The sequence below is a fragment of the Rhinolophus sinicus genome, linkage group LG05, assembly GCF_036562045.2.
Source record: "Rhinolophus sinicus isolate RSC01 linkage group LG05, ASM3656204v1, whole genome shotgun sequence".
In the NCBI taxonomy this organism is placed as follows: domain Eukaryota; kingdom Metazoa; phylum Chordata; class Mammalia; order Chiroptera; family Rhinolophidae; genus Rhinolophus; species Rhinolophus sinicus.
Genome location: NC_133755.1, coordinates 44,647,822 through 44,672,805, shown reverse-complemented (window position 1 = coordinate 44,672,805; position 24,984 = coordinate 44,647,822). Strand labels below are relative to the sequence as shown.

Below are 24,984 nucleotides of genomic sequence, written 5' to 3'. Positions count from 1 at the left end.
GGATTTCCCTCCCATCAGTAAGTAATTTTGCCCATGGGATCTCAGATGTTTATTGTCAAAGATAGATAAGATACTGGGTTTTTTTTGTTTTGTTTTTAAAGGGAAAAAATATGTGTTACATACAATAATGAAATCAGTTTTTATATTTGCCATTTATCCAGCATGTTATTTTTGTTATGATTTACTTACTTAATTAATGTAAAATACACCTAAACATTTTTTTCATTTGCATCTTTATTTCAAATCTTTGCAATAAACATTGACATCAGTGTTGGGAAATCATGGCTAATGAGAAACTCCCTAGGTAATTTACAAGGTAGGGAAAAAAGGAAATGTGTTAAAAGGTCTACTGGAGAGCCTTTTTTCCCTACTATTTTCTTTGCATGTTTATTGATTTTCTTACTCCATTTTAGTATGTTTCCAAAGTAAACAAATTGTTTTGATAGAATTCTGTATATAGCCTTGATTTTAGTAATTTTAGAGAAAAATAATAAGAACATGTTCCTTCAGGAAGTTTGCATCATGGGATGTGGCCCAACTCACAGGAGGCTCACAATACATATTTATTTAATGTTAATTGAATGTGCTTTTTGGGAGTACTCCAACCCATCTATGGAGATTCCAGTATTTCTACAGTGAGAAAATGCCTAGCACAGTGCTTGGCCCGTATTAGGTACCCGATGGATATTAGTTAAAAATAAAAAGAGTATAACTGCAAAATTTTAGGTACTAGGTATTACTGTAATATTTCTGCCTGCAGTTATCTCAGTAATTGGATACATAGTAGGGAAAAAAAGAAGAGTTCCTGAAGAAAGCCTGTTATGGTACACACGATCTACATAAGAGATCCTAAATTTACAATTGAACAAATATGGAGAAGGTGAAATATTTACTGTCACTCAGGTCACTGAGAAATTGCTAGCACCTTAGTGAATTTGTATTGTAAAATTCCTGTGTTGTAAGACAGATTATTAGGGAATTCACAAATGGGCATTATCAGATTCTTGCTTTAATAAAGTATATTTTTAAGGAAACATATTGGGGAGATAGGGAAATGAAAAGCTTGTATGATACTAGGCTATTAAAATAAAATACTTGCATGATGCTGGGTTATCAGAATATGTACATTTTAAGTAGGTATATGCAGTTTCACCCAAGTAACTGCAAAACACAATTCTAAAACATTCAGAATTCTTCTCTATTGAGATTTATTCTCTCTGAACCTAACAAATTTGACATGGTAATTTGTTTTCCTTTTATTAGTGGTACCCAGTGAGCTCTTTTATTTGTAGCTGTATTGTGGTTATCTTTGAGATCTTCATTTCTGCCTTAAACATCAAGCTGGGCTATCTGATGAATCTGTAACTCTGCTGGGAGTTACGAGTATTCCATGTAGGCTTGAACATTTCAGATGTACAAAACATGCTGTCAAGAAAACAAGCAATGGCAAGAGAATCTGGCTTGTTTTCACAATAGCATTGCTGTATTCAATTTTAATCTAAATTGACTGCTGCTTTGAAAGAAAATACCCCTAAAGTTCATCTTACTTTACTGTCTAGATTTGAGATTAAAAAAAGAAATTACTTACAGCTTAGCCAAGTCCATAGCAATTACTCTGATGAGGTGTTTAATACTTTCAAACCCAAATATGTCTAAAACTAAAGAATTTTGCTAAATAAAGAATTGTTTATTCCACCCAGTGTTAGTAGCGTAAAAATAAGTAGTCTTACTGTGAACTGTAGTGTTCTCATATATGGTCATACTCTCACCAGTATGGTAATTATGTAACTTCCAGGTATTTCTGGGAGGAAACACAACCCCATAGGCATGTCTTGGTAGAATTGTGAAGTAGGCAAAATGTGCCTTTCTCCTGATCACCATCCAGCCCTTTGGTTTATCAAACCTGCACTGCAGTCCTTCTTTCCGAGGAAGGTATCAGTTGACTAAGAGCAGATTAGCATGCCATCCGTCCCAGGGGTGTTCGCTTTCACACTTGGACAAAACCAACAATCTTGTTGTTTAGGACAGGACTGAGGGAAGATACAGAGACTTTCACTGTCTCTTTAAAATTGTAATACATATTATTACTCCATTAAGGTTATTTTTATTTGTATTATTTTTTTAAACATTTCTAATAGTGATTTCAGTTCCCAGTGTGGAAAGGTTAGTTTTCTGTTTTCAACTGAAGAGAGTAAATGTTGAGCACACTGTGAGTTGATTTTACTGGAAATACTAGTTCAAACTGTGTTACTTTGATGAGTCACTGTTTTAATTACCCATTTGTGGTGAGAGGTTGGTTCATTATGGATTTCTTCAGTTTTGACAGCTTTTTGTTGCTCAAAGTCATTGTCAGCTTTGCCTCAAGTGAAAGTTTATACACAGGTTTGTTTTTGTACCAGCTGTCATATTTTAATTTCATCTTTCCTGCAACAAGCTCACATTTCATCCAAGTTTGCAAAACCTGACTGACTGCAAACATGAGTATTCTGTTGTAATTGAAGGAGTTTCACTTGTTTAGTGCTGCTATGTTTGAATTCCACAGCACAGCTTGAGGCAAGCCTTGGAACCTTCTATGCTCCAACAAGACCACTCTTGGATACAACTATATTGGAATATAGAGACCAAATCAGCAAATATGCAAGGAGATTCTTCCACCACTTGCTCAGGTGAATGCTACCTTTGATTAGTGTTAGACTAAATTACTTATTTAAGGAACCATCTTCTTAATTAGAATATTCCATAATATGGCTGTCTGTTTTCTAATAATCCACATCCTAAGAGAAAAATCTTCCCTTGATGGTCTTTATTTAATTCGTTCTTGTTTTCCTTTTAAGGAATGTATAATATTTAAAGATTGTTTAAAACTTTTACATCAATACACTTTACTATAACTTTCCCTTTAATAGGAAAGCAAAAAATACCAGCTATGTAAAGTCAATTTAAAAAATGAGAACTTAATTGTACTCCTAGCACTAGAGAAATGTTTTATTTTTACTGAAGCTAAAGGTACAAATGTGCTGTAAAAAGCTCTGAGGCAGTCATTAGTTTGCTCTGCTTTCAAAATTACTGTGGTAAGACTTGTCCATTGTCCTCTCATATAATGTGGCAAGCTGCTTGCTTTATTTCGCTTCATTTTCTTTTCTTTAAATGGGTATAATACATTCCTTTAACCTTAGGGATTGTGTGAAAAATTAGGTAATATCAAGGCATGACTCTGAGAGAAATACTGTAGAAGTTGAAGGACAAGCACGTATAGCATATTCCATATATATGAAGTTCAAAAAACTGATGGATGAATGGATGGATAGAGATAAGACAGGTGATAGATATCGCTGGTTAAGAAATACATGTAAATGTGTCAGTACTATAAATGAAATTAAGGACGTGATTAGCACAAAATCTAGGATAGTGTAGGGTGTGTAAGAGAAATCTTATAGGAGCAGGCATATGGGAGCCTCCATGGTTTTAATAATGGTCTGTTTCTTAAGCACAGTATATATCAGGGTCCATTAAAAATTATTATACTTTTAGTTGAATGTATACATTTTGTATACTTTTATATGATATATTTTATAACAGAATAAATTTTCAACTCCATGTACCAAAAGGAAGTATTACATCGAGTTGAATTTATTTTTAATTTTACTTACAATATCAATCAGTTACAGTTTTATTTAACTCTTTCAAGCAATTTCATGTATAATTTCTCCTTTTTTTCTCAGAACAGCCTGTTAAGGGGTTATTATCATTTGACAAATAAGTAAACTATTTATAAAGTGGCACGTTTGTCTCTACCCAACAGTGAAACCTGTGGAAAACAGTCTTTTTAGAAGCTGAGAGATGTTAATATATGAGTTATGATCTGTAATTGAATCTTGCCCCCTTTTTTGAATGACTTTAGCATATTCCAAGAGATTCTTCACCCTGAATGAGGCCATTTTCTACATATAAACATATGCCAAAAATACTGTGGCTGTTGTTTATTTGGACTGAGGGCTTTGTTCTTTGCCCTCTCTACTATTTTGTTTTCCCTGTTTCTAGGGAAAATTAATGAATTCACCTCCTGCCTGAAGAGCACAAAAGATTAACATGAATGAAGCAGATGTTTTGGGAAATATGCTCTTGGTACCTTCGGTGTGTTTCTGGCCTCTCTGACTTTATGCCATGATTTGGTTGCACATAAGCATCACATTTCATAATGCTGCTGGCCTTAGAATGCTCATATCCTACTAATATTCACTTATTCTACTAATGTGCAATTGTTTTTGTTCATTGATTTTCCTCAAATGCAGTATTCTCATTATTTTTTGCATGTGCTTTGATGAGGTGACTCTTATTATTATTGTCATTATTAGACTCTAGCTTTCTGTGTGGTTATATCTGGAATTGAACATTTTCCTTGGGGTTATATTAGGTTTTTCATGTTTTCTTTTTTGCATGCTTTGCTACTATTGCAGTTATAATGAGTGTTTATTAGTTCTTTTGACAGTAAGCTATACATGGTATTATAAAAAAAAGAAAAGTAAGTTTAGAGGAAATTAAATGAGATAGCTTAAGTTGGAACCATTCTTTTGTTTAATCTGCTGCCAAGAAGTTCTCCTGCTTAAGGGAAGAGAAACAAGCCAAATACTTTTTTGTATTTGTAAAGTGCTAAAATTGCATTACCCGCTTTGGTTAGCCAGTATTTTAATACTCTGAAAAAAAGTATTAGATAATGGAATAAGTCTTAAATGGTAAAGACTATCATAGGGGATTTTTAAATTGAAGATGAAGAAAAGCGATGCTGTGTAGAGTAGGGATGTACCTAAGATCACTCACTGGTAAAGCTGATGAATCAGATTATTGAGTCCAGATTGGACTCTTTTGGTAAAGAAGAGTAAAATATTACATTAATTTTAATTTCATGCAGCAATATAATGGGTGAGGTGATAGTATGAATTTGTGATAACAGAAAAATATAGTGTATGAGTTACTTAAATAAATTGTTTTGTATACAATTTTGTTTGTATCTTAACAGTAGAGGAAGTCCACGGACATCTTTTTTTTTTCTTGGCCTTTTTGTCTTTAGAAAGTATAAAAAATTATCCTGACTGCCGTTCTCCAAATCCAGATGAATTTAAACTTTAAAATTTACTTCTCATGTCCTTTCCTGACACCTTTATGTGTTTAAAGTGATCAATTTTCATAAAGAAATTCTCTCTATAAATGTGAATCATTGCTCCCAATGTTAAAGATAGAAATCAGTAGAAGTACAGTCTTGATATGGTAGCTAAATAGTGTTTATTATAGTAAAATTTTAAAGATGTGATACAGTCTAATTCACAAAATCACTAAGTTGGAAGACTCCTACCTATAGAAGGTATCTAGAAAAAAATCAGTGTTTTCCTTTTCTCTCCTGCTCACAACACTTCTGACACACTGACCAATTCTCTGATAGCAGCTAGGTATTCTACAATTCAGTTCAGTTCTGACACTAACCAAAGTTGGCATAGATCCCACATGGTAAGGGCTCAGTCCCACAAGTCTGGCCCTACTTTAGACACCATTTACAAGTAATAGGTCCTCAGGTTACCCACATTTTCTGTCCTACTTGGCTACAAATTGGAGGTTTCTACTACCCTCTCCTCAGGTTCAGTAATTTGCTAGAGCCACTCACAGAATCCAGGACAACAGCTTACTTACTATTGCCAATATTTTAAAGGGTACAAATGGATAGCCAGACGAAGAGATGCATAAGGCAAGTTATGTGGGAAAGGGCACAAAGTCTCCATATTCTGTCCAGGCCTGCCACTCTCCCAGCACTTCCATGTGTTCACCAGTCCAGAAGCTCTCTGAACCTCCTCCTTTTGTATTTATGGAGGCTTCATTACATGGGCACCGTTGATTAAATCATTGACCATTGGTGATTTATTCAACCTCCAACCCCTCTCCCTTTCTTGGATGTCTGGGGGTGGGGCTGAAAGTTCCAACCCTCTAATCATGTGGTTGGTTCTCCTGATAACCAGCCCCATCTATAGGGGCTTTCAGAAAGTCACCTCATTAATATGAACTCAGGTGTGGTTGAAAGGAGCTTGTTATGAGTAACAAAAGACCTTACTTTCACCTTTTTGGCCTTTGTACGCATAATGTGCCGTTGAATCAGCTGTGACTCTGGTGATCCCATGAATGATGCCCACAATGTCCTGTCCGGAGCAGCCCTCCTCAGCTCCTATAGACTCATGCCATGGCTTCTTCTCTGGTGTGAATCCATCTCATATTTACTCGTCCTCTTTTCTTGCCGCCTTCTATTTTTCCAGCATTATTGTCTTTTCCAAAAAAACCCTGCCTTCTCATGATGCTTTTTAAATGCTTATAAAATACTATGCAAAATGTTGGGAAAGGAATAAAAATATTATGTTTATGAAATATTTGTGGGGAAGTGTATTGATGTCTCTGCATTTTCCTTTGCAGTATAGTAAAAAAGTAAGATGAATTAATGGATAGAAATGGAAATTGATAGATAAGTGATAAAACAATATTATAAAATGGCAGTGATAGAATCTAGGTGGTAAATATATATTCTTCAATTTTGAAAATTTTTATCCTAAGATTTTGAGGGAAAATATATATTATGTTGGAGTCAGTATTTACACTAGAATTCAGGGGGGGGGGCATAAAGATAGTCTTTTGGAAATGGCTCTTCACTTATGCAAAATATGTATGATAGACAAAAATCATTTTGTAACTAAAAATGTTATTAACCAATTAGATTTCTACCGTGTTTCCCTGAAAATAAGACCTAGCCGAACCATCAGCTCTAATGTGTCTTTTGGAGCAAAAATTAATGTAAGACCTAGTCTTATTTTAATATAATGTAAGACCGGGTATAATATAATATAATATAATATAATATAATATAATATAATATAATGTAATATAATATAATATAATACCGGGTATAGTATAATACCAGGTATAATATAATATAATATAATAATATAATATAATATAATATAATATAATATAATATAATACTGGGTCTTATATAAGACCAGGTCTTATATTAATTTTTGCTTCAAAAGACGCATTAGAGCTGATGGCCTGGCTAGGTCTGATATTCAGGGAAACACAGTAAATGGCTTTTTCAGTTATACTTTTCACTAATGGGCCATACACAGTAAATAAAACAATTATATGAAATCAATTCAAAGAATATGAATACTAAAACAGTTAGAATATTTAGGAAATAAGACAGAATGATCTCCAGAGAAAAACTTCCTGGTCAGATCATCTAGAAATGCTGGACAATATATTTAAAATTCTTGTTTAAGGCATGGTTGACCTGGCAGGAAACTAAGGGAAACACTCAGGTTGAAATGACAAGGATGCTTGATTCCACAAGAGTAAGCAAACTCAAAGTTTGCCTTGAGGGCATCTGCTGGCACCTGGCAGTGAGGTGCTTGGTTTACAAAAGGCTGTGCACTGGGAGGATCTGAGACAAAGCCTTGGGCTTAAGCAAAGTGGGAGATTGGATCAGACATTCCCCACATCAATCTAGGACCCTTGAAGGGCAGTGTCTTCCATGAGAGAACTAGAGGAAGAAGGTGTGAGATGCATGAAGGAATGGTGGGCAAAAAATAATGTTAAACTTATGGGAACATAAACAAAAATCAATTGTATAAGACATAAGGGATTAAAAATTAAAACAAAATCCTGGACAATACCAACATATATATCAGAAGAGAAGTGAAGAAGTTAAAGTATTCTAAGGTCCTCATACTTTTTAAGAGGATGATAGTGATACCTATTAATATTAGATTTTATTAAGTAAAATATACATGGTATAGTTTGTAGGGTAATCACTAAAAGAATAAAAATAGAGTATATAATTTTCAAACAGTGAAAATGTTGGATGTGGAAAAAAAGTTCTCCTCAAAAGAAGTCAATAATTGGGGCAGGGTGCAGCATGCAGGGAGAACATAGAAAAAAGATGGAAAACAGAAAACACCCAATAAGGTAGTAGAAATGAATTTTGAAAATCAATCATTGTAATTACAAGTGGACTAAATTTTTCATTTGCAAAGATGGTTGAAACAGATTTTTTTCTAGGTTTTTACAAGAGACACCTAAAACATAGAAAATTTTGAAGTTAGAGAATGGAAGAAAAATTATACTAGGTCAGTACCCAAAATTGAGTTAATAATGATATATAAATAGTCTTCAAAGCAAAATCATTAGTAGCGATTACTAGAGATCGATACTGATAGAAAAATCAATTCATGAGGAAGATGTGACAGTTCTCAATGTGTATAACATAGCTTAAATACACGTAAAATAAAAATTATCAAGTCCACTGTCATAGTTAAAGAGATTTTAATTCCATTCTTATGATAATTGATAAAGTGAACAAAATATCAGTAAGGAAATACAAGAGTGGAACAATATAATTAAAGGACATGTATAAGGTACTATATATAACTGGAGACTACTTTTTTTCATGAACAAGCAAAACCATTTTTAAAAATTGACCATGTTCTAGGCCATAAAGTCCATTAAAATTTTCAAAGGATCAGTTGTATTTACTCAACAATTAATTACTGAATGCCACATGCCAGGCACTATTGTTAGAACTAGGAATAAAGGAATGAACAAAACTGACACAAAAAAAATCTATGGCATCATAAAGTTTACGTTTCAATGAAGGAAACAATACATAAACAAGTATGTAAACTGAATAGTATGTTAGGTTATTTTATGAAGGAGAACGAAGCAGGAACACGAGCTAGGGAGTATTGAGTGGCAGAGTGAGTGGACTGCAGTTTAAAACAAGGTTGTCTAGGGACGCCTCACCAAGAAGGTAAAATATGAATTACATCCCAGCAGTTTGGCTGCAGCAGTGAAAGAGAGGTAGAATAATAAGAGAATGGGTCAGAGAGATGACCCATTACAGAGCTGGTGGCTCTGTAATATAGGACTTTTGTTGACTATTGTAAGGAATTGAAATTTTTCTCTTGAGTAACAGGAAAAATCAGTACATTATTTGGAACCAACTAGTGAATGGATCACTCAGATGCTATGTTGAGAATAGACCATTTTTTTTTCAGTTTCATGTGTACAAAACACTGTAATAGTTAGACATTTATCATTTATACCCCTCACAAAGTGATAACCCTCCTCCCCCAACCTACTACCCCTCTGACATCACATACAGCTGTTACATTTCCACTGTCTGCATTCCTCATGCTGTACTTCACTTCTTGTGATTGTGTGTGTGTGTGTGTGTGTGTGTGTGTGTGTGTGTGTGTGTGTATACATTAAATTATAGTTGGCCTTCATTATTATTCAGCTTCAGGTGTACAGCACAGTGATCAGGCATCTACACCATCCCTGAAGTGGTCTCCCTACTAAGACAAGTGTCCATAGGATAACCTACAAAATCTTTACATTATTGATTATATTCCCCAAATTGGCTTTCATATCCCTGTGGCAATCTTGTGGTTGCTGATTGTGCTTTCTAATCCCCTCACCTTCTCCCTCATCCCCACTCCCCCTCCCACCTAGCAACCCTCAGTTTTTCCTCTGTATCTCAGAGACTGTTTCTGATTAGTTCATTCATTTATTCTTTAGATTCCACATATGAGTGACATCATATGGTATTTGTCTTTCTCTGTCTGCATAATATTCTCTAGGTCCTTCCATATCGTTGCAAATGGTAAGATTTCATTCTTCTTTATGGCTGCATAATACTCCATTGTATAAATGTACCACAGTTTCTTAATCCAGTCATCTACCGATGGGCATTTCAGTTTCCATGTTTTGGCTATTATGAATAGTGCTGCAATAAACATAGGGGTCCATAAATTTTTTTCAAATTAGTGTTTTGGATTTCTCTGGACAGCTACCTAGGAGTGGGATAGCTGGGTCATAAGGTAGTTTCATTTCCAGTTTTTTTGAGATACCTCCCTACTGATTTCCATAGTGGCTGCACCAATCTTCAATCCCACCAGCAGTGCGCGAGGGATCCCTTTTCTCCACATTCTCGCCAGCACTTGTTGTTTGTTGATTTATTGGTGATAGCCATTTTGACTGGGGTGAGGTGGTATCTCATTGTGGTTTTTATTTGCATTTCTCTGATGGTTGGTGAAGTTGAGCATTTTTTCATATGTCTGTTTGCCATCTGTATGTCCTCTTTAGAAAAATGTCTCTTCATGTCCTCTGCCCATTTTTTAATTGGGTTTGTTTTTTGGTGTTGAATTGAATGAGTTTTTTATAAATTTTGGATATTAACCCCTTATCAGATATATCATTGACAAATATCTTCTCCCATTCAGTAGGATCCCTTTTTGTTTTATTGATGGTTTCCTTTGCTGTGAAAAAACTTTTTAGTTTAACGTAATCCCATATGTTTATTTTTTCTCTTACTTCCCTTATCCGAGGGGATGTATCAGTAAAAATATTACTCCGGGTAATGTCTGTAAAGTTTCTTCCTATATTTCCTTCTAGGAGTTTTATGGTTTCAGATCTTACATTTAAGTCTTTAATCCATTTTTAATTTATTCTTGTATATGGTGTAAGGAGGTGGTCCAGCTTCATTTTTTTACATATGTCTGTCCAGGTTTCCCAGCACCATTGATTGAATAGACTGTCTTTACCCCACGTAAATTCTTGCTTCCGTTGTCATAGATTAAATGACCATATAGGCATGGATTTATTTCTGGGCTCTCTATTCTGTTCCATTGATCTGTGTGTCTTTGTTTATGCCAGTACCATGCTGTTTTGATTACTATAGCCTTATAGTATAATTTGATGACAGATATCGTTATACCTCCCACTTTATTCTTATTTATCAAGATTGCCGAGGCTATCCAGGGTCTTTTATGGTTCCATATAAATTTTAGTATTATATGTTTTGTTTCTGTGAAAAATGTGCTTGGTAGTTTGATAGGAATTGCGTTGAATCTGAGAGAATAGACCTTTGAAGGCCAGCAGCAAGGAGACTAGTTGGGAAGCTATTGCAACAAGTGAATGAGAAATGGTGGCCATTTAGAGCAGATGGGTAGCAAAAGGGATGAGAGTGGTTGAATTTTAGACATATTGAAGGTTTTGCTGACAAGATTTGTGGACAGATTGAACAAAGAACAAAGAATATGTCAGAGAAGTCAAGGATGACTTCAAGTATTTGGACCTGAGCAACTGGAGAAATGCAGTTGCCACTGACAAGGCTGGTGATATTGCAGAAAGAACAGCTGCGTGGGGAAAGATCAGGAGATTGGTTCTGGACATATTGAATGTGAGTGAGCAATTCAGAGGTGAGTTCTGAGACGGAGTTATAAAGGGAAATACATAGCCTTAAATGTTTACTTTGGAAAAGAAGAAATACTCAAGATTAAAGAGCTATGCAATTTAAGAAATTCAAAAAATATCAGTAAAATAAACCCAAAGAAAATGGAAGGAAGGCAATAATACAGGTAGGTTCAGAAAAGAATGTAACAGAAAACAAAATTATAGAAGAGCATTAGTAAAGCTAAGCATTTGTTCTTTGACAAGATCAGTAAAATAGAAAAATAGTGAGCAGTATTAGGGCTATAAGATGGACCTAATGATAGATATGTGAATCATTATCATGTAGCGATTTTTAAAAATTGAAATAGAATACTATGAACAACTTCATTACAGTAAACTTGAAAAATTAGGTGAAGTGGAAAATTTCTTAGAAAAATAAACATAACCAAAATTGACTGAAAAAGAAATATACGATCTGAATACCTCTGTAACGTTAAATTAGCAATAAATTTTTTTCCCAGAAAGTAAGCCATCGTCCCAAAATGCTATACCAATGAAATACATCCTTAAATTTTGCTTATGTTGCTCATGTTCTCTCTCAGACATTATGTGTAAAAGTCAAAATGGATAAAAACTGTATTGTTAAAAGAAAACTATGATTATTTGAAAAGCTCCATAATCATTCTGTTCCATCTGAATTACTGTAATGGACTTGAGAACTCTCTTTTGTCCAGTGTGAGACTAGTGGACTAAATTCATTGTAGGAGATGGAGCTGAGAGTGGGAAACAGTCTGCTTATCGGGTATCTACTGAATGGATGAGTCTTAAGACTTTTCTTCACCTTAGTCATTAGTTATTCTTTTTGTATGTGATATAGAAATTTGTTTTCTGCCCAAATGCTAGTTGAGTTGTCTATTCAGAACTGCTCGTCACTCATTTTCTCTTGCATGTAACTCCCCACCATCTTCACTATTTCTTTTATTCAGTGAGTGATATTTTAGGGTCTGGATAAAAGGCTACATTTGTAAGTGAATGAACTCTTGTCTGCAGACCCAACATTCCTGATCACGACAGTTGTTGACCTCAAACCCCAGACTGGCCATAATTGATGGCCTCCTCATATGTCTCATCAGGAAGTCTTACTCCCTTTAGTTTGGGAGATGAGAGGGATTAAAAGACAGTAGAATATGTTCACATTCACTGTATTAAATAATTAGCCTTTATGTACATTTAAGTATAGCAGGTAGGAGAAATTGGCATGTACTAGTGATGACCATGGACACTTCTATTACAAAGCTGCAGCTTTATTAAAGCTATGGATGAGGACAGCCTTTACCAACATGGTAAAAAATCAAAGGAGTTTTACCATATAGTGAAGGACATGAACGGTATGTGCAAATTGTGGCTATAAAGAGAGATGATTCTTGGTTGTTGACACTCATAAACACTTTATAAAGTCTAGAAGAAATTCTGCTTTGTTAGATATTCTGCCCTGTTGAGGTTGGAAAAGAAACATGAAGAGAAAATGCAATCAATAATTTGTTAGGCAGATTTTATTACATCTGTGGATCTCATAGCTAAAGGAAATACTATGATATGTAATATATGCACATAAATAAATAAGTTTCAGGATATGTCTACCTTTTTGTGAAATATATGTTTCCTATGTGTTTGATAAAGTGTAGACATAACCTTAATAATTCTTCACCCTTTTATTATATATTTGGACTTAACAGAACTCAGAAACCTACAAACAGATATGTAACCCCACTTCTAATTACAGTAAGTACTCTCACAAGTCTAGAGGAGACGGAATAAGTAACAATTCAGTTCCTATTTTTTTGATTCTCCCCTCTTCCCATTCCCATCGATAACCACGTTCAAATAATAAAATATTCATGTTACTGTAGACTCTGATCCTTATTAACTATCTCATTATAATTTGTAGAAAGAGATACTTGATTTTGTCAGTATGTAGAGAACTAACCATCTGTCTAAATTTTAGGGAGTTAACAAATGTTAGCTTTCCAGAAAGCTTTCAAGTTCTGACAATTAAGTTCACGAACTTGTGGCAATGATGTTGCTAACCTTTTTTTTATATCAGAGGGATTATTCATTATGAATTTGTACAAACTGGACAATCAGTTAACCAAGTTTACTATTTGGAAGTGCTGAAAAGGCTGAGTGAAAAAGTTAGACGACCTGAATTTTTCTCCAACAATTCATGGCTCTTTCATCACGACAATGCACCAGCTCACACGGCACTCTCTGTGAGGAAGTTTTTAGACAGTAAACAAATAACTGTATTGGAACACCCTCCCTACTCACGTGATCTGGTCTCCCAGTGACTTCTTTCTTTACCTGAAGATAAAGCAAATATTGAAAGGAAGACATTTTTATGACATTCAGGACATCAAGGGTAATATGACAACAGCTCTGATGGCCATTCCAGAAAAAGAGTTCCAAAATTGCTTAGAAGGGTGGACTAGGCACTGGCGTCAGTGCATACCTTCCAAAGGGAGTACTTCTAAGGTGACTGCAATGGTATTCCCCAATGAGGTATGTAGCACTTTTTCTAGGATGAGTTTGCGAAGTTAATTGTCAGACGTCATATACTGTTGTTAGGTAGAGTAGTCTGTATATGTGTTTTAGACCGAGTTGGTTATTGTGTTAAGTCCTCTATTTCCTTACATGTCTTCTGTTTGGTTATTCTGTCATTATTGTGAGTGAGGTATTGTAGTCTCCAACTGTTATTATAGAATTATTGTCTATTTCTCCCTTCAATTCTGTCAGTTGCTTCATACGTTGTGATAGTCTGTCATTAGGTACATAAATGTTTATAATAGCTATATCTTCTTGCTATATTGAACCTTTTATTACTATATGTCCTTTTTTGTCTCTTGCAACCTTTTTTGATTTAAAGTCTACTTTGTCTGATATTTGTATAGCCACCCTTGCTGTCTTTTAGTTATTATTTGCATGGCATGTCTTTTTCCATCCTTTTACTTTCAACCTGTTTGTGTCTTTTTGAGTCTCAAATCAGATTCTTGTAGACAGCATATAGCTGGGTCATGTATTTTTATACATTCTGCCAATCTGTCTTTTGATTGGAGAGTTTATTCCATTTACATTGAAAGAAATTACTAATAAGAAGGGACTTCTGTCAATATGCCATTTGTTTTCTATATGTGCTATAGCTTTTTGTCCCTCATTTCCCACATTACTCTCTTCTTTTGTGTTTAGTTGTTTTTTTAGTGAAAGTTTAAATTCCTTTCTCATTTACTTTTGTGTATATTCTATAGCTGTTGTGGTTACTATGGGGATTACATCCAAAAGGTATAACATTCCAATTTGATTTTACACCAGCTTAACAAAAACTGGGTTCCTTTTCAGCTCTATCGCCACCCCTTTCAGTTATTGGTGTCACAGAATTACATCTTTTACATTACATTCCCCTAAACATATACTAATAATTTTTTTAATACTTTGGTCTCGTAGACTGTGTAGAAAACAAGATTTGGAGTTACAAACCAAAGTTACAGTAATACTACCTTTGACACTAATAATTGCTTTTGTTGCTTTAAATATATTAGTCTCTTAAATCATTTAGAAAACAAACAAAAAAGTACAGTTACAAATCATTGTTACAATAATACTAGCTTTTATAATTGCCCATGTATTTACCTTTATTGAAATCTTTAGTTCTCCATATGGTTTCGAGTTACTATCTGGTATCCTTTCATTTCACCCTGCAGAACCACCTGGAGCGTTTCTTACAGGGCTGATCTAGTGGTCATGAACTCCTTCAGCTTTTGTTTATCTAGGAATGTCTTAATTTCTCCCTCACATTTGAAGGACAGTTTTGCAAACATAGGATTCTTCATTGACTGATTTTTTTTCTTTTTCTTTCAGCACTTTGAAATATCTTCCACTCTCTTATAGCCTCCAAAGTTTCTGTAAATCTACCAATAATATTATTGAGGATCTTCGTATGTGATGATTTGCTTCTCTCTTGCTGCTTTCAAGATTCTTTCTCTTTTGAGGGTTTGTACTTTTCAGCTTGAGAATTTATTTTTGTTTTTCTATCTCCTCATTGAGAATGCTTTTTCCCCACACTGGCTCCCACAGTTGTGCAAGCTACTTGAGGAACATGTGCACAGCTGCCTGCCACATGGCTGGGAGTGGGAGATTGGTAGCTGCTACTGTAGTAAGAGCTGAAATTGACCGAAATTAGTCACAATTTTCCATCCAAGTCTTCCTCTGGAAGTTGCAAGCTTTTATTTAACAGACTTCAATGTTCCAAAGCAGTCATATCAGGCAGATTCTGCCAGTGCAGTTGTTGTTAAATGGGAGACAGACTCCTGGTGCTGTCTACTCCACCGTCTTCCCTGAACCCTCCCTGTTGTTGTTTTAAAATCATGTTAATCAAACATTCATCTATTCCTAACCAACGAAGCATCTGAAACATATTTTGTATCTTATTGACTGACTTTTGGGGGTCTTTAAATAGGATTATATGTAACTTTTCTCCCTTTGCTATAAGGATAGTCAATTATATTAACATATTTCCTAACAATTAACCATCCTTATATTCCTAGAATGTACTACCCTAACCAGAACTATTGAAGCAATTGTAAATTATAACACTTGATCCAAAAATTGCATTCTACAATAAGATGCTTCTTTCAAAAAGAAAAAAAGGGCATGACTATTTTATGGATGAAAGTGAGCCTCAGCCTTGATGTCTCTTATGTCCTGCGCAGTAATTGAATGAAACCATCATTCTTTCAGTGACCTTTAAAACCTTAGGCTCATTCCTAGAATATAAGAAGAGAAAAAATCTTGATAATAATCAAGGATATAGAATAGAATAATAAAATATGCTTGATCCAAAAGAATGCCAGGAAAACCGAAAAAAAGAAACAATAAATGTGACAAATGGGAATAAATAGTAATGTGGTAGATTTAACACTAAGAAATACCAATAATCACGTAACATGTAAGTCGTTTAAACCATTCAATTAAGTAAAATAGAAGCAGCACCAGACAGAATAGACATCCCTAAAAATTAGGACACACTTGAGATAATCACAATGAATACAGATGAAAAGGCAAAGAGATTAAAGAAATTAGAAATATGTATTAAAGAAGACAGATGATTCAACATTAGGATAATGAGAAGACAGATAGATATATATAAACTCAAATATACAAGCAAGGAAAAATTCCCTGAAATGAAAAAAAGAAGAGTCTACCAATGCAATCCAAGAGAATTCTACCCAGTTGAGATTTTGGTCAAGTTTAGAGACAACAGGCAAATATTCTCAAATATGCAAGTCCTCAGATAATGTAGTATCTGTGAGCCCTTTGTGAAAAAAGTGCTTAACAATGAATTTAAATAAAAGGCTCCTCAAAAATGAAGAACACTGGGCCGGCCCGGTGGCTCAGGCGGTTGGAGCTCCATGCTCCTAACTCCGAAGGCTGCCAGTTCGATTCCCACATGGGCCAGTGGGCTCTCAACAAGGTTGCCGGTTCAACTCCTCGAGTCCTGCAAGGGCTGGTGGGCGGCGCCCCCTGCAACTAAGATTGAACGCTGGCACCTTGAGCTGAGCTGCCGCTGAGCTCCTGGATGGCTCAGTTGCTTGGAGTGCGTCCTCTTAACCACAAAATTGCCGGTAGGACTCCTGCAAGGGGTGGTGGGCTGCGCCCCCTGCAACTAGCAATGGCAACTGGACCTGGAGCTGAGCTGCGCCCTCCACAACTAAGACTGAAAGGACAACAACTTGACTTGGAAAAAAGAAAAAAGGCCTGGAAGTACACACTGTTCCCAATAAAGTTCCCCAATAAAGTCCTGTTTCCCTTCCCCAATAGAATCTTTAAAAAAAAAAAAAAAAAGTGAAGTTATAAATATAAGCACTAACAGAAATCTTTAAAAAAAACAATGAAGAACATTTTTTGAAAATAGCAAAGAAGCATTGTGGTGAGCAATCCATTTATGAGTAACTATTGCTAAACAACTGCGGAGTATTATCTTGGATAATATAAAAACAACTGTGTAATAAAAATTGGAAGCTCGGGGAAGGGGAGATAGAGAAAACATCGGAGTCATCATCTTTCTAAACAGGGAGTCAGTGAGTCTTGTTTAAAAGGAATATAAGTTGTTGTTTTTTAAACCTGAATATTTTTCATTATCGCTTCACCTTGGAGGGATATTTTAGGTGGTTAAAAAAACAAATTTTTGAAGGTTAATAATTCCTATAAAACTTTGATTTTATTTATTTTTTCCCTCTAAATTAAAATTATATTTAATACTTTATATTAAAAACAGGATGTATAACATAAGCTCATTTACATAAAGGAATTCCAGATATCCCTCCATCTACTTGTTATATACTCACACAAAGATGTCTGGAACGATGTGTGCCAAATGTGAACAATGGCAATTTCTGGGTATTGCAATTTGGGAGACTTATAATTCTATCTTTGTGCTTTCTGTATATCAATTTTGAATTATTTTTTATGAATACATATCAGTTTTATAAAAACAAGAGTGACTATTTTGTGCATATTAAAAAACATTTAACTAAATAAATGGAAGTATATAGATCTAGATGCTAACAATGGTAATCATGTTTTTCTTTTACTTTATACATTTTTTTAATTTATAATTTTTAAAGTTTTTGATCATAAATGAAGGTAGTACCACAATTTGCCCCAAATCATTGTCTTAGGGATTTTTATATTACAGGAAAACTGAAAAAGAAAGTATGCCTAAGATTAGCCTAGTTCATAAATAAAACATTGAAACATGCACAAGTGTTAAGAAAATTGATTTAATTTGTAGAAGCAAAATATTTGTGTTAATCTAAAGTAAATATACAAATTAAAAAACAACAACAAAAAAATTCCTCATCTCTGAAGGAGCCAGATCACTTTCTATATGAACACCTCAGAGACTTCACACATTCATGCTCTCTCCTAGATATCAACGGACAAGCAGAGCTAAGTAAACCAAGGGTCATTAATGAAATTTGTTCTCCTGGCATATTGGGCCCTATTCGTAGTCTTTGCACTGCAATATTAATAAAAATATCACTGATGACCCAGATAAGAATAACACATTTTCTGGTCACTCTTTTGAGTAGAATGGTTTTGTACTTTCTATTTCTAGGCATCCTCTCCTTTCTTTCCCTTTCCCTCCCTTCCTCCCACCCACACACCAATGGCAGAAAAATGGGATTCTCCTGATTTTAACAGGATATGCATGTGACAATACTTCAATAAAAAGAAAAAAATTAAAACCCTCTTCCTCTTCTCCAAATTTTCAAGTGAAATTGCCATCCGTTGATATGCCATGAATCTTGGAGCTTTGCCACCTCGCCCACTCTCTTTGAGAAGCACAGCTTTAATCTTAGTCTTGTCCTCACTGCTACTCTCTCTTTTCACTTCCCTCACTTCTGTCTGCAGAAGAATGAAAGATTAGGCCGTGCTTGAGCAGATCATCTACTACCAACATAAAATTGAGCAGGAATAGTTTTTTACCCTCCATGGTGACACATGTACATGGTGTAGTGTGAACGAGACTCAGGTGGCTTTAGTTTCAAACTGCTTCTTTGTTTTTGCTCTCTGCAGAATCTTCTCCATTTTTTTCTTTAATTTTTGAAAAAAATATTCACTCAACAAATATTGATTTACTGTGTGTCACCTGCTGTGCCAGGAGTGCAGAATAGAGCTCAAAGCTCTATCTTGTTGTGTCTGCTGAGGCTTTAATCCTTGCTTAGTATAATTTTTGGGTCAATGATTATTTTCAGGATATTTCAATATATACATTTATTATCTCACTAGCTATTTTGGCCACAATATTACATTACTTAGTTTTCTTGATTACTTTATATCAGGGGTGTCCAAACGTTTTTCAACGTTTTTTACCAAGGGCCATATGCAGTAAAATATACAAACAGCCAGGCCACTCACTCGAGGTGAAGTATATATTGCCTCACCTGGTTTATTTAAGTAAACTAACTATATTTTTGGAATTTGCTGTGGGCCAATTAACAATGGATTGAGAACCACAGTTGGCCCGCGGGCCACAGTTTTGACACCCCTGCTTTATATGATCCACTGTGTAAATCTTTCTGACATAGTCTAATCTAGTCCTTTATATAGTAGTTTATTTCCTTTTCAGTAATTTATCTGTAGTTACCGTATTTCCCCAAAAATAAGACCTAGCCAATCAGCTCTAATGCGTCTTTTGGAGCAAAAATTAATATAAGACCTGTATTCTATTCTATCCTATTCTAATCTATTCCATTCCATTCCATTCCATTCCATTCCATTCCATTCAAGACCCAGTCTTATATTATAGTAAAATAAGACCGGTCTTATATTAATTTTGGCTCCAAAAGACGCATTAGAGCTGATTGTCCTGCTAGATCTTTATATTCGGGGAAACACAGTCCTCTTCAAGAACCGTAATCTTTTCTGACTGTGTGTCTAGGTGATTAGGTCACTATGAATTCTGACCTGGTCTTTCTCAGTGCTTGGTATCTTCCCTTCCTTTTCTTCGTCTTGTCCTGCCATGAGCACCCTCTACTGAGATCTGCAAGAGAGATGGAAGAGGGACATACATTTAACTGATTTATTAAGTTCCTGTTCTCATAGTTAAAATTGTTGAGGTATCACATCTGGACAAATTGACATTTATCGTCAGAATGTAGTTCATTCTTCATCAGAGCTGTGGCATTGGGCTCCCTGAGCTGACTGTGTGTGCAGTCATCCTGATAGGTTTGCTCAGGAAAACATGGCTTTCCTGTTAAGTTTAAATGATTACTACAGTGAAAGACCTACAGGTGGAATGAAAGAGAAGCCTCAGAGAATTATTAAAATAAAGGATGGGATTTGGCAGACTGGGGCTTGAGCAAAAGAAGTGTGAAACAACAGGTGCCTGGGTTGTTATCAGCATTTTTAATTAACATCTGTTTTCAGCCCCAAGCACTTTGCCGAGAATGCTCTTCGGTGCCTGTGTTTAGAGATAAACACAGGCTATTGAGAAGCAGCTAACTGGTAAGAGGTTAGTAAAACATAAAGGTTTTCCTTGAGAGGAGAGAATAATAGAAGTTACTCACTGGATATAGACATCTAAGGGAAACTCCTGTTAAAACAGTATGTTTTCAAACCATTTATTTTGATAACATGTAAGTGAAAGGTATAAACAGATACAGTCCAGCATAATAAAAGTGTTCGTCTCTGCTTATACCTGGGCTTGGGACTTGGAGGTGATTCTGAGGGGATTTTTGCTTTATCTGCATTGTTAAGTTTTGAAAAGAAGGTATTTGTGTGTTAAGTTCATAATTAACATAAAAGGATAGAAATATCTGTATGTTTCACATAAGGTATTGGGGCAATTTAAGAATTTTTCTTGTTGGAAAAAGGTAGAAAGAATTTAGAACATAAAAAATGGAATTCAGTAAGGAAGTAAAAGTAATTTTCTTGATTAGCTATGGCTAGATGGAATAATGTTCTTTTAATGTCATCTAACAATTGAGAGTCTAACCGTAAGATTAAAAGTGCTTAAATTTCTCAGAATAACCAGTTCATAACTGTAAAATTACACCAGGACACAGACTTCCATTATTTGTCCTTTAGTGTAATACAGAGCTAACGTTTGGTTTGTTTGGCATTGTGGAGAAAACAAATTTCTTAGAAATGTTTTAATGGATACCACTTTTTAAACATGTCTAAAACTGCCAATCTTACTCTACCAAGAAATGTTATTCTATAAAGTACAATTTTAAAAATAATGAAATTTACCTATCAAGGGCATTTTAGTTGTATCCAGATTGGGGCTATCAGAAATAAAGTGTCTATGAACATTCATGTACAGGTTTTTGTGTAGATACGAGTTTTCACTTCTTTGTGATAAATGCCCAGGAGTGTGCTTGCTAAGACATATGCTAGGTGATGTGAATTTGGTTCTGTAGGAAGCTGCCATATTATTTTTATAGTTGGTGTGTCATTTTGCATTCCCGTCAGCAGTATATGAAAGATCCAGCTTCTCATCCTTGCCAGCATTGCCACTGTGTTTTATTTTAGCTGTTATCATAGATGTATAGTGATAGTTCATTGTGGTTTTCGTTTGCATTTTCCTGATGGCCAATGACGTTGAGGATTTTCATGTGTTGATTTTCCATCTATATATCCTCTGGTGAAACATCTCTTCATGTCCTTTGTTTATTTTCTAATCAGATTGTTTGAAAGTATACTTTTGAAAAGTTGTTGGAGGTGCTTTGGAAATGCAAGTTTGTATTTTATAAGCATGAGAGAAATATTGCACAGCCATTTGATGGCACTGTTGATGTTTAAATGTAGATGCAAGAACCAGAATGATGTGCCCAGATTATGCTAAGGTTCAAATACTGGGGAGATAGTATTGAGATATAAACAATATAAACATAAAAGGGAGGGAGAAGGAAGAAAAAGGAGGGAGAGGAGAGAAGAAGGAAGGGAGAGAGGGAATAGAGTGAGAGTCCAGGGGCAGGGAGGAAGAGATGGAGATAATAGGAAGCATGGAGAAAGGGGATAAGCGATATAGTGGCTGCAAGAAAGAAGATGAAATATGTTAAAGTCAGGTATGCTCTAGGAACAAGGGCTTTTCTCAGGGTCTAGAAAGTATCTCTAGGACTGATGGGAAGTGGAGACTGTAGCAGATCATACAGAAGTTTCTAAGATTTTTTAAGTGAGTTATAACTTGCAAAGTGGAGAAGAATTTGACTTCCTTGAACTGCATCTAAGGTAACTGTGGTGGAGGTGAAAGAGAATTGGAGTAAAGTGATACGAGTTTTTTAATCCCAGTTCTACCAAAGACTAAGAGATCTTTGACCGGCTCTTTATCTGTAAAATCATCTGCCTCTTCTATCTCAGGGAGTATTTTATCCAATAAAACAGCCACTGGGAAACACTTTTCCATCTGTAAGGTATTCTACAAATAAAAATTGTGATAGCTAATTTTTTAAAAAAACATGGAAAATAGGAGCAGGACTGAAATATTAAATAAATGCTTTAAATAATTTTTACTACTTTACCAATTTTCATTAAAAAGAGCTAGTACATTACTAGTTTTTCATTAATGTAACCATCACTAGATACCAACTAGGGCATAGCAGGAATCAGTCAATTTATGTCAGATTCACCTTAGCTGTAAGGCACAGAGCTAGTACCCTCAAGCTGGAAAATATGACATCCCTGTATGTGTGTCCGTGGTCTCACTGGCAACTAGGGAAAGGTTCCAGCACACAGAGGTTGTCTTAGTCCATTTGGACTGCTATAACAATACCACAGACTGGGGCTTACAACAACAGAAATGTATTTCTCACAGTTCTGGAGGTTGGGAAGTCCAGGATCAAGGCTCCAGCATGGTCACACTCTGGTGAGGGCCCTCTTCCTGCTCCGTAGCCCACACTCTCACTGTGTCCCCCCATGGTGGAAGCGGGGACGGATCTCTCAGGCCTCTCTTATAAGAGCATTAATCCCATTCACCAGGGCTCTGCCCTCATGACCTAATCACCTTCCAAGGGTGACTTCCAGTGGTCCTACTACTATCATGATGAGAATCAGGTTTTAAACATGTGAGTTGTGGGGGGAGTGGGGCACAAGCACTGAGACCACAGCAGAGGTCATGTACTCAATAGCCTTCTTTCCACTGTAGGACACTCTGGTTCCAGGCTATTCTCCTCTTTGCTTTTGAGCCCAGATTATATCAGAACACTGAATGGTGTTCACCTTCCAGCTGTTGTATTTTTAAGTTCAGCTTTCTGTGATTCCCCAAATTTGTCCATCCCATGATATAATTAAACATCTCACTCTGTATATCACTATACTACCAAATTATAATACTTTTAAAAGATACCAGTAGCAAACATTGAAAATGGCTTCATATTAATTTCTGAAGCATATTTATTTATTGCCATATATTAACTTATTTTTCACTGTAATCCCATAAAATTGGTTTGGAGAAGAAATTGTATTTTTATATTTAAGATAAAAAAATAGGAAGCACAGGAAAGTGTTAAATATTTAACATCATGCCAACATTTTCATTGTTTCAAAACAGTTTTTATTTAACGAAATTTCAGGCTAGAGACCAAGAGAGAGAGGAAAGGTCTAAAAAAGTATATAAATTGGCTATTTGAATTTGTGTAGGTAAACAGAGCATCATAGAAGCTCATCACTTGCTTTATTGCGCCTCAAAAAAATGCATGTGAATTGCCGGGAAACTTCTCAAATTTTACATAAATCCCTACACAATGCAAGAGTCCAATTTAGGGCCAAACGGAGCAGGCAGGCAGAGTTATACCCATTCCACCACAATCCTCCTCTTCAAAATACCCAGCAAAGAAAGAGGCTTAGACCTCAGAGCAACTACTCCCAGTCTAAGCCTTAAAACCACACTTCCCAGGGACTGAGGGGGGTGAAAGGATGGGGCTCGGCTACAGCTGTTAGAGAAGGAGCGGAGCATGCGAAGTACACGGTGTTCAGGGAAGGACATCCTCTACCCCATAAATTCCCCCATTTCAGCCTTTTGGAAAAGAATGGCTGGGATCTAGCCTATTCCCTGAATGGGATCTGGGAGAGTCTACAACTCAAATAGTATTAGGGAGATGGACGGTGTAGATGCCTGACCGCTGTACTGTACACCAGAAGCTGAAGCTGAATAATATTGAATGTCAACTATAATTTTATATATATGTACATCTATATAGTCACAGGATGTGGAGTACAGCATAGGGAATAGAGTAAATGGAACTGTAACAGCCATATACGATGTCAGAGGGGTAGTAGATTAGGGGAGGGGGTTATCACTATGTGAGGGGTATAGATGTCTATTACATTGTTTTGTATATCTAAAACTAAAAACCAGAAAGAAAAAAAAAGAATGATCCTGATGTTGTTAAGCAGAGAGGAACCCCTCTGTGAGTGAGCAGCCACAGGGCACACAGGTGATCTACTCGGAATTTTTATGAGCCTCCCTTTCCCAAATGTACTTTTTTCCATCAAAGGATGAAAATAAGATTGTTTATTCCTAAGCCAAATGATTTCAAATGTGTCATTTTAATGTACGTTTATATATCTTTTATATGGGGTACAAAACGAAAGAACTTAGAGTTTTCTTTCCAGAGTCTTCTAACTACCACTCATTATTTATTGATTAATGAAAAAAATGCTAATAAAACTTTTCCTATATTTTGTACTGTAATAAAAAATTAATAAAAAATAGTTTACTTTGAAAATAATCTGTATAGAGGGAGATCTGGCTCTCTGAGATCACATTCAGGGAATCAGTCCCTGGTAGGTGCGGGTTTAAGGCTTAGACTGGGAGTGGCTACTCTGAGGCTTAAGGGGAAAAAACAGTCATATCCGGTGGTAAAGTTGACACAGTACAGAACAGAGGGAAATTTTAGTTGAGTTTCAAATGAACTAAAATAATAAACTTATAGGAAAATAAATTTTTAGTATTTTATGACTTAAAAGTAATATATGAATTTAAGCTAAAATCTAAATTGTTACTTTTGAAATTTATGCCCTATATAAAAACCGTCAGTTATAATTTTAGTAAAGCACCAAGGACTTCTAACAAACTCATGGTTCCAGAATAAGTCAGGAACTGTGAGCTACATTGTTACCTCTGTCCATACTTACTTCAAAGACAAAATTTAACATCAACAA

At 35.4% G+C, this 24,984-nt stretch overlaps 1 protein-coding gene across 12 annotated transcripts in view; it reads left to right on the top strand.

The window, feature by feature from the left end:
• The window catches only part of WDPCP (WD repeat containing planar cell polarity effector), a 385,676-nt gene that overhangs the window by 232,611 nt on the left and 128,081 nt on the right, over positions 1-24,984 (top strand). For 11 of the 12 annotated variants that reach the window (XM_074332051.1, XM_074332049.1, XM_019717842.2 and 8 more), the window contains one exon: positions 2,543-2,666. In XM_074332051.1, coding sequence (XP_074188152.1) covers positions 2,543-2,666 — 124 coding nt within the window. Of the gene's footprint in view, positions 1-2,542; positions 2,667-15,174; positions 17,726-24,984 lie in introns of those variants that run through there. The other variant, XM_074332057.1, reaches the window with a different exon arrangement.